Genomic DNA, 17,924 nt, shown 5'->3' on the forward strand with positions numbered 1-17,924 from the left:
CCAACTGACTCAAATTTGAGAGACTTTAATTCTCATGCCAACATTCCACCTAACATTACTCCCATCCTAGCTCACCATTTTCTCCCCACTGAGTTTTTCGGAGGAGGCAGAAAGTAACTTACATAGAGAAACTTCTGCTATCTGGTGTTATAACAGATACGGCAGGCTTCCTTTCTACCTAATTTCTGTATGAGAAAATTGTTATCCATTTCCATGATGCCAAATGGCGATAGCGCTTGAAAACCAGTGGTGCCTACCTGAGTGATGTCCATTCCTGAGTCACAGCTCAGCGGCTGTGTGGAAGTCAGGCCGTTTGAGCCGATTACGGTTGTGATCACAGCATTCTCATCAATTCTCCGAATCATAGTCCCATCCACAAAGTAAATGAATCCATGCCTATCAACTGTGATGCCTGGTGGGGAGAGCAAATGAGCATTAGCAGTCTAGAGGGCCACGTTTGCACCAAGATCAGTATTTTGAAAGAAGCCATAGAAATGGAAAGCCATTTTAAAGACATATGGGTTCAATTTTGCTCAGCACAGACAGGACAGTAATGGGAGAGGTTTGTTTAGATACACATTCACTTCTTTGTGTATTGAGAAGAGATGACAAAATGTAACACACAGAGATAAAGCAGGTCTAACCATTTTGTTGTCCAGTTTTACATTTCCACCCTGCTCCCATTCTTGCTTACTTTTCCGTTTTGCTTACCCGACAAACAGAAAAAAAAATCCTTAAGACAAATGGGAAAACACAGGGGAGGCAGTGTATGTTACATTTCTTTCAGAGTGCAGACGCATAGGCCATAGCTTATTTTCATAGTAGTATTATAAATAACTGACTTGGAAAGCATTAAAATTATTTTCATCAATTCACACTCAGTTAACAGAATTTGTAATAATTGTGATAAACTGAACTGAGTTTTTTCTCTGTATTATATGTTAAGAGGGGAGCTGGAGAGCAAAATTATGGTTTCACAAAGGGAGTGGTTAAACTTCTAGAAAAAAGCCAATAAAATTCTCATAATAGTCTTACATAATGTGTTAATTACAACTTGGTTTCTTGGAAAATATATAATAGCAGTTAGAAGGCGGGTTCTTATACTTAATACACCACTTACAACTGATGTGTGACTTTGATTGAGTCATTCGTCTCTCCAAATTTCAGCCTCCTTTTTGGTAAAATATAGAAATGGTTATCTGACTGGGATATTGTGATTTATAATAAAAAATATAAATTTAGTCTCCATTCCTCTTTCTAGCACAGAGCTCCTAAAACTCTCGGAATTTCCTCTGGTGAGAGGGATGAAGGTGACTTTTGTTATGTTAATGAGATGACTTTGGATGAACCTAAGAATAGGCTGGTTGCCAGGAGAACAAACCTGGTGATTAGAGGGCTGGAACTTTCAGTCCCACCTCCTGACCTAGGGGCTGGAGATTGAGTTCAATCACCAATGGCCAGTGATTTAATCAATTATGACTATGAAGCTTCCATAAAAACCCAAAAGGACAGGGTTTGGAGAGCTTCCAGGTTGGTGAACACACGGAGATTTGGGGAGAACGGCACACCCTGAGAGGGCATGGGAGCTCCTCGCCCTTTCCTCAGCCCATGCCCTGTGCATCTCTTCCATCTGGCTGTTCCTGAGTGACATTCTTTTATAATAAACTGGTGATTTAGTGAGTAAAATGTTTCTCTGAGTTCTGGCCGCCACTCTGGAAAATTAATGGAACCTAAGAAGGGGGTTGTTGGTTGTAAAGAGAGGAGTATAGATAGCAGTTTGGTCAGAAACACAGGTGACCACCTGCACTTGTGACTGGGATCGGATGTGATGGTAGTTGGGGGGCAGCCCTGCAGGACTGAGCCCTTAACCTGTGGGATCTGATGCTATTTCCAGGTAGATGGTGTCAGAATCAAGTTAACTTGTAGGACACCCACGTGGTGTAGAAGAATTGCTTGGTGGTGGTGTTGGAGGTTCCTTCATCCCTGGAAATTGGTCTCAGAACACCTTTTACTACCTTACTTAGCTAAAAAAATGACCAACTATCCTGGTTTGCCTGGGACTGAGGCAGAGTTCAGCTTTAAAACTGGGACAGTCCTGGACAAACCGGGATGAGTGGGCTATTTGACGCCTAGGTTGTTATAAGTATCTTATGAAATAATGCATTTAGAAAGTGTCAGACACAGATAGAGAACATATGGTTCAACTCCTGCTTCCCTTGGTGCTTTTGACAGTGCTCTTGAAAATAACCACAGGGCATTACTTTAAAACTAGTCTACAATTTTGTCTTTTCCTGTCTTTCCTTTATTCAGACCTCATGAAACTCAGAATATATGTTAAAGTTAAAATTTGTGATAACAAGAATGTCCCCTTAGTGCTCACGCGCGCGCACACACACAAACACACGCATAGTAATTATCTTGGCAAAGAGTGAACTCATTTAAAGACAGTTTATAAACCCAACTTAATAAACTGCTTCTAGATGAGCTAATTCATTGGCAGGAGGTTAATATTAAGGCTCGACTTTATGGTGTACTTTGATTAATCCTGATGGTCTTCATGCAGTATTAATCCTTAACATTTATAAAAGTTACATATTCATTTTCACTTTGTCTGAACGCCTCTAAAGTCATCTATGTTTTCGTGGGTTCTCCAAGGAAACCAGCATGTCCAAAGAAGGGGAATTCTGTGTCAATAAGTTCCCTTTAAAAAAAAATGTTTAGAGGCATAAAGACCTTTAAGGACGTTTTAAAAAAGACTTTTAAGATTGGGGTAGGTCAAAGGATGATGGCACACGAACATTTCTTTCACCTCCAAAATATCTGACTGAGGATGAGCCAAGGGGTCCCTCTGCTTTTTATTTTTGTTTGTGTTTTGGCGAAATCAGTTTCTTGAATGCCTAGAATTTGGTCTGGTTTGTGGCAGACCTACAATTTAGGATTGCCTTCTAGGAACTTTGTGTTCAAAATTGCTGAATGTGAAGCTTAAAATTTGGCTGTCATAAAAGGATGGACTGAAGGATCAAGACTCAAGTCTGGAGAGAGAAAGGCTAAGAGTAGGTGGGCTTGAAGTGTATGAAATCATGAATTATTTACAGAATATACATTGAATGTCACTGTGCTGAGTTCTGTGAGGCTCAAGGGACAAAGAACCCAGGTACGTGGAAAGTAAGACTAAGGGGAAATACTCTGAACGTGTTGCTCTAAGTAGGAGGTAATAAACTTACAGAATGAAATCCCTGAAAATTGAAGCAGATTCACAAAGGTAAAGAGAAATAGATGCATTCCTACAGAAAATAATAGTCCATAAATGTCTGTCTTGATGCTGACATCAGGTGGGACGAGTCTGTTCCTTGACTACCACTCACTTCATCTCCATCAGAAGGTGGAGTATATACTGATCCAGAGAGGATAAACATGGACTGACATAGTTTTCCCACTTTTAATTTTTGTGAACTTCTAAACACTGAACTGCTCTCTCTCTGTTCATGTCAGCTGAACTCCACAGATGAGGCTTATTAAATCCTCACTGTTGGCCTTCAGGGCTTATTTGGCTGACAGTCTGTAGGATATTCTCCTTTCATATATTTGTATAGCAATTTCTTTCATCGTGGTCCAAATTCCAAAATACTTCTTTTTTTGAGATTCTTTAATTAAATTTAATTGGGTTATACTAATGTTTGGAGTTGAAAAAGAAATAATAGACAGGGCTTTGAGGGACTGTGTGATAGGTGTTTAATTTATGCATCTAGACATATTTTATATGCATATATTTTCGTTTCCTCTCATTTTCCAACCCCAGCCAATCAACCCACCAAACAACTAACACGTATGTAAATGAACAAATTCCCCAAACAACTAGTTTTACAAACTCTTCACTGGTGAGGTTTAAGGGGTATTTAATTTCTGCTAAGGTTAAAAACCAAATTGGAAATCGCAGGCAAGAAAAATAGAATGATTCTTGCCATTACTTGGGGGGAGGGGTCCTTTCCCATAACGACTACTGTTATAGCCAGCGGTGTTGATGATGCAGGATGATGTATTACTGTTTGTTAGCCTGAGTCGGAGGAAGTGGCACATGCCCTGAATATTTTAAGTTTGATTCTTCAGAGATGGGGATGTGTGTGATTTCAGATCTCATAAAGCCATCTGGGGCTAGCAAGATCTGCAGATTCAACTGACTTATATTTTGATATTGTTGGGCCCAGATTTCCGAAATTTGCTACCTTAATGTTGCAGGCATAATTCATTCCAATGGTCATGTCCACTGATGTGCTTACTGATGCTGTTTCCATTAGCACTTAAGACACATGGAAGGCACAGTCTTTGGATGAGCAAGAAATTAAACTGCATTGAGAAAACCACTTCCAGGGTTTAAAATTTTAACCAGTATTCATTTTTAGAGCAAGCAAAAAATATATAGATCTGTGCTATTACCACAAGGTTAGGCAGTGATACAGGGTGGGTGGGGGCGGAGGTGGGAAAAACAACACACGACAGCTAGAGTCCCCACACTGCTCCACCGCCACCAAGGAAAACACTGGGCTCACACGCCCAGACGGCATATTTAGCTTGGAGCACATTTTTACATTTGTGAGAAAATAAATAAATCCTTGTAAATTAGTGCATATAATGAAAGCACTGACAGACCATAACCTGGAAGTGTGAATGGTGCTGTCTCCATTCATCAGCATTAAGCCCTAACAAGCTCTTTCTATGGAGGGACCTGCTCATAAATAAAGTGCATCTTGTAAAAAAAATTATTCACAATGTCTTATGCAAAGTAGGGGACATTATATAATATCTGAACTGCAGCCTCTTTTCTCTGTGAAGCATAGCTCTGTATGAAACAGCTGCAAATTAACAGGCGAAATTATCTGACTTCTTCCTTTGTCTTATTATCCTCCAATGAATAAATATTATAATTCTTAAGAAGACAATTGCCTCAAGCTGGGGCAGCCTGAATAGTTACTAATAAATTTATCACCTGTTGGGGAAGAGGACACTGCTGATCAATACTGAAGCAGCAGGGGCATCCTGATGTGGGATCACCGGTAGTCCAGATATGAAGGTTAATAGCCTGGAAATAGCTAAAATCCCAAATTAGATAACACTGAAGATCAGAGTTTTGGGCTGCGCAGAATGCCAGTTTCCAATGTTGGCAGAAGGCATCTCTATATTTAATTTATAAAAATTACAGCTGTTGAGGCCACCTACATTTTTATTTCTGTATTAAAAATGAACCTTCTTTCAGAATATAAGCTTTGGGAAGTGGTCACAAAATTCTCTCCATCCACAGCCCTAGCAACCAGAAAACTGAAATACTGTTTGTTTTTTTTTCTGCCACAATCTGCTCTTTAATTTTATGAGACAGAGATAAATGGCTAAAATAAACTTTCAAGGAATGTCCTAAATGTAATATAGCATCAGCTCAATCTCCAGTAGTGAGAGTGCTGAATTGTGTAACTGACATCAGCTAGTTGATCATAAAGTGCCCTTTAAATCAAAGAGAGATTAAAATGTTTTGCTTCGTTTATGTGCATTTCAATTCTCTGAAAATTGGTATCATATGTGTGGGCTATATGGAAATTGTCCACTAGGAGGAAAAGTCTATTCCCCAACCGATCTAACTACTGTCCACTTAATTACCTACAGGATCAGAAAGGGCCAAGTTACTTCTGCACAATAAGGCTGTTAAGTGATCTTGCTAGGTAGCCACTAAATGGAGCTTCTAGAACTTGGAGGGATTACAAATATCTGTGTGTCACTAGGGTTGGAAGGAAGCAGAGCTTAATGACCAGCTGAGATGATTTCACTGTGTGGTTAACAATAGAACTGGAGTTCGCCAATAAAAGACTCTAATAAACTTACTGTAACATTACATGACTAGTGACCAGTGAGAGCTATTTAATCAGATAACCTGCTTAATAAAAAAGTTACAGTATATACTAAACAGTAAAGGTCAATTTCCAAAGAATTTATATACAAGTTAAAAATTATAAGCATTCAGACTTATATTGTCCTGACTGGAATGTCCTTTCTTTCAAGACTTAGAAGGCACACGGAGACAACGTAAGGAACAGTAGATCTGCAGGCTAGTTACCAAGAGTTGTGATTGCAAGAAAGACAGGGAAGGCTGTTTGTCTTCTCTTTAACTCCTGATCCTCTCAAAGCTTTAGCATTCAGGGTAAGGCAGAGTGAATGAAGAGGTCCCCAACTTCCACCACTATTATTTTTCTAACAGCTTACTGGGAAAGCTGTTTCATTACTTATTTATTAATTTATTCAGGATTTATTTTGCACCTATTATGTGTCAGGCACTGAGCTAGGCACTGGGACTACTGCAGAGTGTAAAACAGATACAGCACTGCCCTTGAGAAGCTCAGAAACCAGTGGGGGAGACGGACAAATCGCCAGGCGATTACAGTGCCTGGAGATGAGTACTAGTTTGGGGCGAGGCCAGGGTACCATGGGAGCAGTCATGAGGGATGGATTAGGGAAATGTACGTCCCCAGTGATTTCTTAAAGAGACTTGTAAGCAGAAATCTGAAGGACTATGCTGAATTTCTGATAAGTCTAGTGTGAAATCTAGGTAAGCACCCCTAAAACCCATTAAGGATGACTAATATCACTAAATAATAACCATTTTCATTTGCTGAGAATACTAAGATATTCCAGGCACTGTGCTGCATTCTTTATGTACATTTTCTTCTTTAACATTCAAGTAGCTCTGTAGAGTGTATATTATTAATGTCATTTTTTGATGAGGAAACAGAGGTTCAGAGGTCAGATGACTAACTTCAGGTTGCCTACCTAAAAAACACTAGATTTAGCTCATGTTTGCCTGAGTTCAATGTCCATCCTCTTAATCACCATCCCATCCAGCCTAAATGCGGCTATCAATCACTTTACCACAGGAGAGGTGTACAGACTGGTTTCAGAAACTCCAATTATCTGTAAAATGTTTTGTGAATGGGTATTGTCATGAAGAGATGATCCCTCACTTTTGTTAGATTGTCAAAGAGATCCACAACCCCTCCCCACAAATTGTTAAGAATTCTTATATTCTGATAGATCTCTTGGACTTCTTCAGAATTATTCTTCAAAGATATCCTGTGGCTTCATTCCTACAGAGCTGGTGAGTTTCATGAAACTACTAAGAATTTCCATGTGATGTGGATTTTGGTAACTTGACTATTACTTATGATCTACCAAATAAAAAGGTGACTCCAGAAGCAAGGGTCACACATTCATAAGTCATCAGGGTACAGACAGGTGACAGAAGTTTGTAAGTTAGGCCAAGGGACAGACTATATAGGTTCTAGGGGAAACAGGTTAACTAAAGAAAGCATGTCCCATCTAAATGTACTCAATTTTTTTTAAATAAAGTTACAGTGTGGGCCAAATGAATTATATCTTTGAATTGGATTTATTCCCTGAGTTACCAATTCATGATGCTTGCTAGAGGACAATCAGGAGGAATATATTGTCAGTGAAGAGGCTGCTGTGAGCAGACAAGATCCAAGAACTTAGAATAAATCTAATAATGAGTGTAGCACTGCTGTTAAAAATTATGTCTTGATGCAGAGATCTCCCATATATATCCCCTGCCCCCATACATGCATCCTTCTCCCCTTATCAATGTCCTGCACCAGAGTGGTATGTTTGTTATAATTAATGAACCCACACTGACACATCATTATCACCCAGAGACCATGGCTGACCTTAGGGTTCACTCTTGGTGTTGTACATTCTTTGGGTTTGGACAAATATATAATAGCATGTATCCACCATTAGAGCATCATACGGAATAGTTTCAGTGTATGAAGATTCTGCTTTATTTTTCTGTGAACCTGAAACTGATCTAAAAAAATAAAGTCTATCAAAAAAAGTTACATCTTGGTTTATAAGCACTGTGAAATCAAAGATAATCAAATCTAGTTATGATTTTCATCACTGGAAAATGAAATATCTGGATGGCTAATGATACAATACTTGCCAAAGATGCAGTTTCTTTTGTTCCCACCAAGATCAAAGCTCAGGATTTGTGACAAGTTCACCGAATTTAGTCAGATCAAACCAGAAAAGCAGGTGTCCAAGCTGAACTCAACTTTGCTCTGGCTCTGGCACCCTTCTTTTCCTCATCCTTCCTTAAGAAAGCTCTCCATCTTGAAAATATTTGCAAATGATGCAACTGACAAGAGCTTATTTTCCAGAATATACAAACAGCTCATACAACTCAACAACAAAAAAACAAACAACCTAATCAAAAAATGAGTAGAAGATCTAAACAGACATTTATCCAAGGAAGACATACAGACGGCCAAGAGGCACATGAAAAGATGCTCAATATCACTAATTATCAGAGAAATGCAAATCAAAACTACAGTGAGGTATCACCTCACATTAGTCAGAATGGCCATCATTCAAAAGCCCACAAATGATAAATGCTGGAGAGGCTGTGGAGAAAAGGGAACCCTCCTACACTGTTGGTGGGAATGTAATTTGGTGCAGCCATTATGAAAAACAGTACGGAGTTTCCTTCAAAAAGTAAAAATAGACTTACCATATGATCCAGAAATCCCACCCCTGGGCATATATCCAGAGGGAACTCTAATGTGAAAAACCACATGCACCCTAATGTTCATAGCAGCACTATGTACAATAGCCAAGACATGGAAACAACCTAAATGTCCATTGACAGATGACTGGATAAAGAAGTTGTGGTATGTTTATACAATGGACTACTACTCAGCCATAAAAAAGAATGAACTAATGCCATTTGTAGCAACATGGATGGACTTGGAGATTATCATACTAAGTGAAATAAGTCAAATAGAGAAAGATAAATATCATATGATATCACATACATGGAATCTAAAAAAATGGAACAAATTAACTTACTTACAAAACAGAAACACACTTTACATACATGGAAAACAAACTTATGGTTACCAAGGGAGAGAGGGGAGGGAGGGATAAATTAGGAGTTTGGGATTTGCCGATACAAACTACCACATATAAAACAGATAAACAACGAGGCCTTGCTGTTTAGCATAGGGAACTATATTCAATATCTTGTAATAACCTTTAATGAAAAAGAATATGAAAAATAATGTATATATATAGCTGAATCACTATGCTGTACACCAGAAACTAATACAACATTGTACATCAACTATACTTCAGTTTAAAAAAGGTCCATACAATAAAAAACAAAGCCAAAAAAAACCTTTCCCTCTTCAGTACTCTTCAGTACGGTGGAGACAATGCTATGTATTCAGGTCATCCTATCTATTTTTCTGAGAATAGCACTAGATTACATTTCCTGGCCTCCTCTGCAGTTAGGTGTGGGAAGAAGCAGTATAGATTCTTCCAGCCCTGACCCCTAACAAAACCTCTGTTGAGCTCATCTGTGGAGCGTCCCCCTCCTCTTAGGCCTAAGGGATCGAGGAGCAGCTGGATGAAAGGAACCTGATTCCTGAGTGACTACTAGGAGCAAGGAATTTCTCCTACCCCCAGGCAACCTTTATAGGACTATGATATGAGTGAGAGACAAACTACTATTTTCTTACGCCAGTGAGATTGTGTGTGTATGTTTGCGTCTGTTTAATAAATAGTTGTTAGCTTGGCCTGACTATTACATTCACCAACCACCAACTCAAATCCTGTTCATCTTCCAAGATTTTTACAAGATGTTCTTCTTCCAGGAAGCCTTCTCTGAAAACTCTAGTGCATTCTGGTCTCTCTGTTTTCTAACCTACAGAAGTTTGTTTTTATTTTTTAAAATGTGAATTCTCCAGTATGCTCTGTCTAGGCAATAAGCTCCTTGAGGACAAGAACTGGACATTATACTTCACTTTTATATCTCAACAAATCCAGTAGACCTGGGCACGAATCTTCAGCAAACCTTGCTGAATTGTAGGCTTGACTGCCACACATCTGTAATGAAGCACATCTGTCTTGAATCAAATAAAGCATGCCATGATGTCAAGATCTGCATATGAATTTCTCTAGAAATGAGTTTGAAAGGAGGCAATAGTAATCTTTCTCTAAAGACCTTTAAGAGGTGTACAGTCCCCTATCAGTGATGATTAGAGTATGGGAAAAAGGGAGGTTGATCACTAAGAGAAAATAGAATAAGGACCCAGTTTGTGTTATGATCTTATGATCTCTTCTAATCTTACCATCTTAGGAGTTCTAAGGAAACAGAAATATCCCAAGATTTTGCCTTAATTTGCTTTACTATGGACCAATAAGGGAAAGCAGAGAGAACATTGGGTCCAGGGTCACATCAGGGGATCTGGGTTTCAGGCTGACTTCTGTTACAGATTAGCCATAGGACTTGTCTTGATGTCCTAACCCATGTCCTTCTTACTAACACAGGGTTAAATGGTGGGAAACTCACAAGAGCCAATGAAATGAAAGCACTTTGAAGAGGATGAAGTATTACGGCGGCACTAAGTGGTGTCCTAATTGCTCAGTCATTGCTATAATTCTTTCTGGAAGTGACTTTTCTAAGCCTTAGCATCATAGACAAAGACATCCACAGAGGCTCTGCTTCAACATTTTAGGCTTTTCTGTGTTGGACAGACATAGGATATGATTTAAGTCCATAAGGCATTATGTAACCCTTGTCAGTGGCAGAGTGCCCTATGTTAGATTCACCACAGAGACAAGGCAGTGGTTGAAAACGGTTTTGCTAGCTTAGGGGAAATACTGCACTATTGAACTATTGGTGTAAAAGCCTTCTAGCTTTTATAAGATGGCTAACGTTTCAACCCAGAGAATTAGATAATTGAAGTTCCACACTGTGCAACTGGCTCAGGGAGACCTTGGGCTGGAGGTGGTGTTGGGGTCTCAACAGTTAACAGTGACACCAGACACTAAGGACGGTGTGAGTTATTTTTCCTTGTTTTATAAAGGGGTGTGTGTGTGTGTGTGTGTGTGTGTGTGTGTGTGTGTGTGTGTGTGTGATTAGGTTAAGTAGATCGTTCTAGTTCAAGCTGAAATGCATATCTCATGTTTTCTTTTTGTTCTAGAGTTCTTGCTCAAAAGATGCATGCAGGCTGAGATTTAAAGGGACTCAGTACATATGGGTTAAGATAAATGAGGTTTACCAGATGTGAGCTGAGTATTTTATATTCCCCCTCCTCCGAAAAATTCTTCAAATATCAAGCAACTATATTGGGGACACTCCTTGGATACATTTTGAAGAAATGCCTCTGTCATCCTAAGGAAACAAACCACCTCACAAGGACCTTATGTGAACCATCAGCCCAAGGAGGGAGAGTTCATTTATGGCCCATGAACCAGCAGAAAACTAATTGCAGTTGTTACACTCTGGGGAAAAAAGAGTCTCAAGATATGTGAACGACCAAGAAGTTCTGACAAAAAAGCGAACTAAGTAGAATACCTTGGCCTGAATGCTCAGTAAAAGGAGGCTATGAGGAATTAAGCCTGACAGTGCTTACTATTCATAAAAGTGGGCTAACTCAAGAAGAATTAAAATTTCTGTAGGATAATTATTGCATGTAGTACTTATTCAAAGACAACACGGAAGGCCCATTTAAAATTCTCCCAACATTCGTACATCTTGACTAATGAAGCTAAACGCTAGAAGAGAAGTTCACAAAGTCAGAAGTGGTTGACAATCATCCGCAAAAGGCAGGGCAGGGTGACGAACACTGTCTGAATACAATTTTTAAACCTTTTAAATGAAGTTTAAAGAGACATTTAAGAGGACCAATTTGGGTTCAAAGATATAGGATTATAACAACACCACACACACAAATACAACAGCTGGGTAAAAGAAAAAAATTAAGCAAAGCAGTCGTCTGATGAGACAAACAACCCTTTAACTTCTTTCTTTTTGGCACTCTCCGACCTACAAGTTTGACAATCTGTGAGCAGACGAAGGTTACATTGAAAGGTATTGAAAAAACTGGGATTCGCTGTTCAAAGGGGGCTGGCGATGTCCCTAGCCTTGTCTTGATTGAGATTGGGGTTACCAAGGCCATTTCCCCACCTGTTTTTCTCTAAATTCAATCACCCAGACACATTCAGGAGAGATATGAGAGGAGGAGGAAAAAGTCTGAGGGTAGAAGCTAGGAGATCCTGTTGTGAGACTGACTGTGACTTTCAAAAATTTACATAATTTCCCAGTCCCTAGGTTTTTGCCTTTGTCTAATGGCGAGAAGAAAAGTTGAGCTGCCCCTGTTAGTGGATTACAGTAAAGACCAAATAAAATAACATCTGAACAGGACAGTCTGTGAAATCCTTTTGGAAAGTTAACATAAGTGGTGTTAATATTTCTGCTTTTGATAACTATTAGTTTTCTGGCATTTTGCTGTGGTTCATCTGTTATAATAGGACCTGCTTCCGCACAGCCTGACTTCTGTCAGCGTCTCCTCCATGCTGATGGTGACTATCAGTCTGTACAGGGTCCTGTGTTACTTTTCCAGTTGAACTGCTCTATTCACTGGCTCTGAAACACGTCTTTCACTTTTCCATCGTATTTGCCTGCACTGTTCCTCTACCTGGGATACTCTCTCCTTCTCCTAGTATCCAGATCCTGCTCATGAAGAGACATGGTGCCAAGTCTAGCCTCAATAATTACAATATACAAACTGACTCAAAGACCTACAAATATCCTGATGAAGGTTATTTCCTTGTCAATGATATCAAACAATTTCACTGGTCTTGTCTGATGACAGAAATCTTCTGAGCCTCTGAGAAGAGATGTGTTATATTACCCATGCAAGTGGGTGGGAATGAGGCTCACAACAGGTGATTAGGTTGCAAATCTAAAGCCTGGCCTGTAACTAAGAGTGTGGCGTGTTGCCTGGACTCAAGAGTGCATTTTTCATACTGAGTTAGAGCCATTCTATAAATCCATTGCAGGATCACCCCAACCTTCGTAGGAAGGACGGAGTCATTCATTTCCCACTTAGGTTGCCTCTGTTCTCTACTGCCCTACCGTTACTTCTTTGCTTTGTTCTTTGATTTTATTTCTTTGTGAGTTCACGTAAGCTAATCTATCAGGAAGAGAGGTTAGAACCCATTTCCCAGTTTTTCTTTACCTATGTGTCCAGTCCTTTTTCAGATTCCTTTCCTTTCTTCTCCCTTCTGCTCATTTTCCTCTCCCCTTTACTCCAAATCCCAATCAGCTCTCCAGTCTCTGAACCCCTGCAGCGTTTACACTTTATGTCACACAACCTAATGCTGATTACTGTCCCCTCTAACGAGTCTTGTCTCCCCCTCTTTGGTCTCCCCATCCAGATTGTACTTCACTCACAGGCAGACATCATGCCTAACTACTCCACTTAGAATTTCCAAATTTCCCAGTGCAGACCAGATTTTTTTGCTGCTTGAAAAGCTTAACAAAGCAGTAAAGCGCAATATGTTCAGGTTCTTTTTCTAACAAGATATACCAGGAGCATGACATGGGTCTGACAGAGCAGCTAAAACCAGTGAAAGTCTTATAAATACTATAGCAGATAATTGACATTAATGTCTTATTGACATCAAAAATGTTGAAAGTATTAGAAGATGGCCCCTCTGGATACCTGTTTGATAATTAAGGGGGCTTAAGAATCGTTGCAGTGTTTGCCTATAGCATTTAGCATAGTTCCTGCCATACAGGAATTCTTTATGTGTGTATAGAATAATAAATGAATAAGGTCTACATTAGAACAATTTGAGCCATTAGAAAAAAACCAATTAACAACAGCCAGTGAGTCTAATAAAGAAGGTAAAACAAGATGAAACTGAAGCATTTACAACTGCTGCCAGGTAACATTTTTGCAACTTCAATGGTTCCTTAATTCAACTGTTCAACACATATCTCACATTTCCAGGAATTAGGAAGATATCAGTTTAGGGCCAAGTCAGAAGGCAGTGGTTTTGCTCATGTGTTAATTGACTAATTTTTTAAATAACATTCAAATAGATTACTTTAATATAGTCATACTGTTAAAACTAGACCAGATACACTTGGGAAATAAAATAGTACCAAGTGTTAGTAAAAACAACAACAAAAACAAAACGCAAAAAACAAAACAAAACAAAAAACCAACCAACCAAACAAACAAAACACAAAAACAAAGAACTCCCACAAAAAAAGAAAGACTTTGAGGGTGCTAAGTGTTGATCTTTGGTTTCTCAGAAATTTCAAGGCTAACAGGCTAAAATCAGAAGATTTAAAAGTACCCCTTCTTCAGACCACCCTCCTCAGAAATGCCCCCAGTTTTCCCACTCTGGGAAAGGCAGGAGGCACCTTCTGAAGGACCTCAAGTCCTAAGGTAGGGCTGGGACAACTGCCTGCCTACAGGTCTGATTTTACTTTGTTCAGGAGGACACAGAAAAGATGATAGAAACCAAAGTAGATAATCCTGGCAGAAGTCATTCCGATGGGTTTTTGACTTGGGCAGGGCCAAAGCAGGTGTATCAATCTATTACCATGGCTTGAATTTCCTTGGGTTAGTGATGCCTTCCACAATGAGGAATGATTCTGGCCCTCTAAGGGAAATTACTGCTGCAGTCAGCTTTCTTTCCTGAGTAAATACTAGTAAAATGGGGCACCTACCTACCTTCCTTTCCCCCAAAACCTATTACACAGTCTAACAAGCCTTTTGAAAAACCAAATGGGATAGCTAGTAAACGAAACTGGAGGAAAAATAGAGCAAATAGCATTGGGGCTTCCCGGCTAGGCTTTGATATTTGGGGCTTGAAGATAACCTCACATTTGAGTTATTAAGCCTTTGATTCCTCAGAGAGAAACTTTAAATGGGCCAGGACTCACTCCCAAGGAAACAGTGAATTTCTTTGGGCAACGATAAAACTGACTTATTATATCAAGGCTCCTTAATATTGAGGAAGTTCAGTGTCAGCCATTTAGGCAACTCCACGTATGGACACATGCTGGAGGGGCTGGTGGCCCAGCAGCTGAAGGAAGGGCCTCAAATCCAATCAGTTCAGAAAACAAGGGGTTAATGCTGGCCACTGCAGGCGGCCCCAAAGACCATACTCCAGGGCCAAAGCTGGTGTGTGTTCTGTTATGTTGGTACCTGTGCCTTCCAGGTTGTTAAATATTTTGAATGCTGTCTCTGTATGAGTGAAAGCCGTATTTAAAACAATCATCTTTTAAAATGGAATTGTCAGGTATTAAATTTGCAAGTTGTTTTCCAAATCCTACTTCTGACTTAACTTTTTTTTAAATTATGAAATGTTTCCAATGATAGACAACTGAGAAAATAATTACACACTGCCATGCATCCACCACCCAAATTTAATAGGTGTTAACATTTGCTTCATGTATCTCTCAAAAAACAAAACAAAACAAAACAAAACATGAAAATGTGATGGATCTAGCCAAAGCCCATGTCTTTATCCCTTTCCTCTGCAGATGTAAGCAGTAGTCTGCAGTTAGTGTGGGTCACTCCTTTGCATGTTTCTATACATTTTCGACGTATGTGTATATCTAAAAATAATATATAGTTTTGTTTTGTGCTTCAAAAATCTATGTACGAGATGGATGGTGGTGATGGTTGCACAACAATGTGGATGTCCTTAAAGCCTCAGAATTGTACACTTAAAAATGGTTAAAATGGTAAGTTTTGTTTTGTATATTTTACCACAATAAAATATGCTAATGATATCACACCATATACAAGCTTTTGCAATTTTCTCTTTCATTCATGCAGCCTTATGTTTTGTGATGATTAATGTTTTTACATGTGCATCTAGTTGATTCATTTTTACTACTATATGATGTTGTGTAATATTCCATGATTTGACTTAGCCCAACTGAGGGATTATTAGATTGCTTCCATTTCTTTATACCATAATGACATCCTAGCACGTCTCCTTATGCACATGTGTACTTGTGACTTTCCATACATTTTTCTTCAGCTAAGCTCCTCCCAGTGCCTCTCTCCAAGCATTTTAAAAACATAGCTGCAGTTTCTCCCTTTAGTTGGACAATGTATTTTGTAACTAAAGAGAATTAAAATAGGGCTGTGTATATACAATGAAGTTTGACAGAAAAGAATTCAAATACAGTAAAACAATTTTGAAAACAAAATGTTTACTACTAGTCTTGAAAACAATCCACTTAATAGTTATTAGTTTAAAAATTATTTACTTATTTTTATTCTCATCATTATACTATATTCAGTACTTAATCTAGGCCAGGCACTGGTTTAATCCATATTGTGTCATTTTATCCTCTATACGCCTGTAAGGAAGGTAGGAACAGTATCTCTATTTTACAGATGAGGAAACAGTGGCTCAGAGATGTTAGTAATACATTTGAACTCAGTTGTATCTGCCTGATTCCAAAATCTCTGGTTTTAACTACTCTAAACGCTTTCTAAGTTTTCCAAATTTCACGGGACCCAAATGGGAAAGACATAGAGTATGATTTAAGGGTCACTGAAAGGCCTGTCCACCTGCCTTAAAAATGCCTTTACTATAGAAAAGCTTTTCTAGAAGGACACAAACTTCAGTGACCTTAAAGACATATATTGCTAAATCTGACCAAATAAACTTAGAAAACTTCTACACGGTTAAAAAGAAAAGAAATGACAAACTTGGAAAATATTTGCAACATATATGAGAGACAAAGGGATGCTTTTCTTAATTTACAGGAGAGAAAGATCAGTGGCTCAGTAGAAAAACTGGCAGAGAATATGAACGTGAGTTTACTGGAAAAGAAATACAAATGGTCACAGCAGATAAGAAATGACACTCAACTTCATTTATAACTAAATTCCAATTAAAGCTACAAGTTACAAGCTACCATTTCCCACTGATCAGATGGGCATATATTAAAAGGCTTAATGATACATTTCAAAGATCCTCTTCTTTACCAGTTTTGCTGCCTAGATTCAGTTAACCTGAGAATCTGCTTAACTTAGGAAAAAACAACAACAAAAACAGCTTAGCAGCTGTCTTTCTTATGTGCGTATAACTTAAGTCATTAGTACTTTCAAAATGCTGGTCTAAATGTCCTCTGTGGTTCCATCTGTACTCCTTGGTCTGAAGTGGCCAAAAGATGCAATTAATTGATCAATTATAAAATAAAAATGGGCTTCCTGGCTCCATTTCCAGCTGTGTTTTAGCCCGTGATGATGTTAAAATAATGGATTTCCAGAGACATCTGGGCTTGCTGCATGTTGTTTGAGTTTTACACTCTACACCTGCTAATTCATCCAGTGTTGCTGGAGGATCAATGAAGCTAAAAACATCTTCTGATGACTCCTCTGTTGTGGAGTGAATATTCTTGGTTCCCTGGGAAGTCAACACATTGTAGATTTCAGATTCCTTCAAGAATCAGCAAAGCATGCTAGACTCACCAGGAAACAACTTCCTTATTTCTTTGATTTTATAGTCAGCTCCATGCATTTGGTAAACTTGAAATTACTGGGCCATCTTATATTGATGGTGGAGCAATATGGGGCCGTGATCAAAGCTTTAGCTCTAATACAGTTTCATGTTTTAGAACCTCAAAAACAAACATTTTGCATTGAAAGAAATTTCCTAATTAACTTCTGAAGAATTTGAACATTAAAACATCTTACCCTGCTGGAGAAGACTGATAAAGCAAACGTACTACCTTCTGCTGAAGAGAAACTGTATTTAGAAGGAACTTGCTATTCTCATAAAACTTTTAATAGGAAGAAGTGAATCAAATTCCTTAATTACCATTTTATGGTTGGTAAAAGGGCAAATTACATGCCATCCATTTCTAAACTTCTAAATGTCTCTGGTGCTTTTAATTAAAACTGCCATCTAGAAACTACTAAAGCAATTTTACGCAATTAGTTATTTATAGGTTACCATAATACACCACTCAAAATATGATTTAAGTGATTTGCAGTCTGTTAGTGTGTGATCTCTGTCATTTTTGTTTGTTGGGGAGGGGG

The 17,924-nt window shown here is 38.7% G+C and overlaps 1 protein-coding gene across 1 annotated transcript in view; it reads right to left on the reverse strand.

Moving 5' to 3' along the window:
• Positions 1 to 17,924, reverse strand: part of TENM1 (teneurin transmembrane protein 1) — a 700,775-nt gene that overhangs the window by 67,700 nt on the left and 615,151 nt on the right. Inside the window, exon 25 of the mRNA XM_074360055.1 lies at positions 258 to 412. Coding sequence (XP_074216156.1) covers positions 258 to 412 — 155 coding nt within the window. The remainder of the gene's footprint in view (positions 1 to 257; positions 413 to 17,924) is intronic.

This window comes from Camelus bactrianus, chromosome X, assembly GCF_048773025.1.
Source record: "Camelus bactrianus isolate YW-2024 breed Bactrian camel chromosome X, ASM4877302v1, whole genome shotgun sequence".
NCBI lineage: Eukaryota > Metazoa > Chordata > Mammalia > Artiodactyla > Camelidae > Camelus > Camelus bactrianus.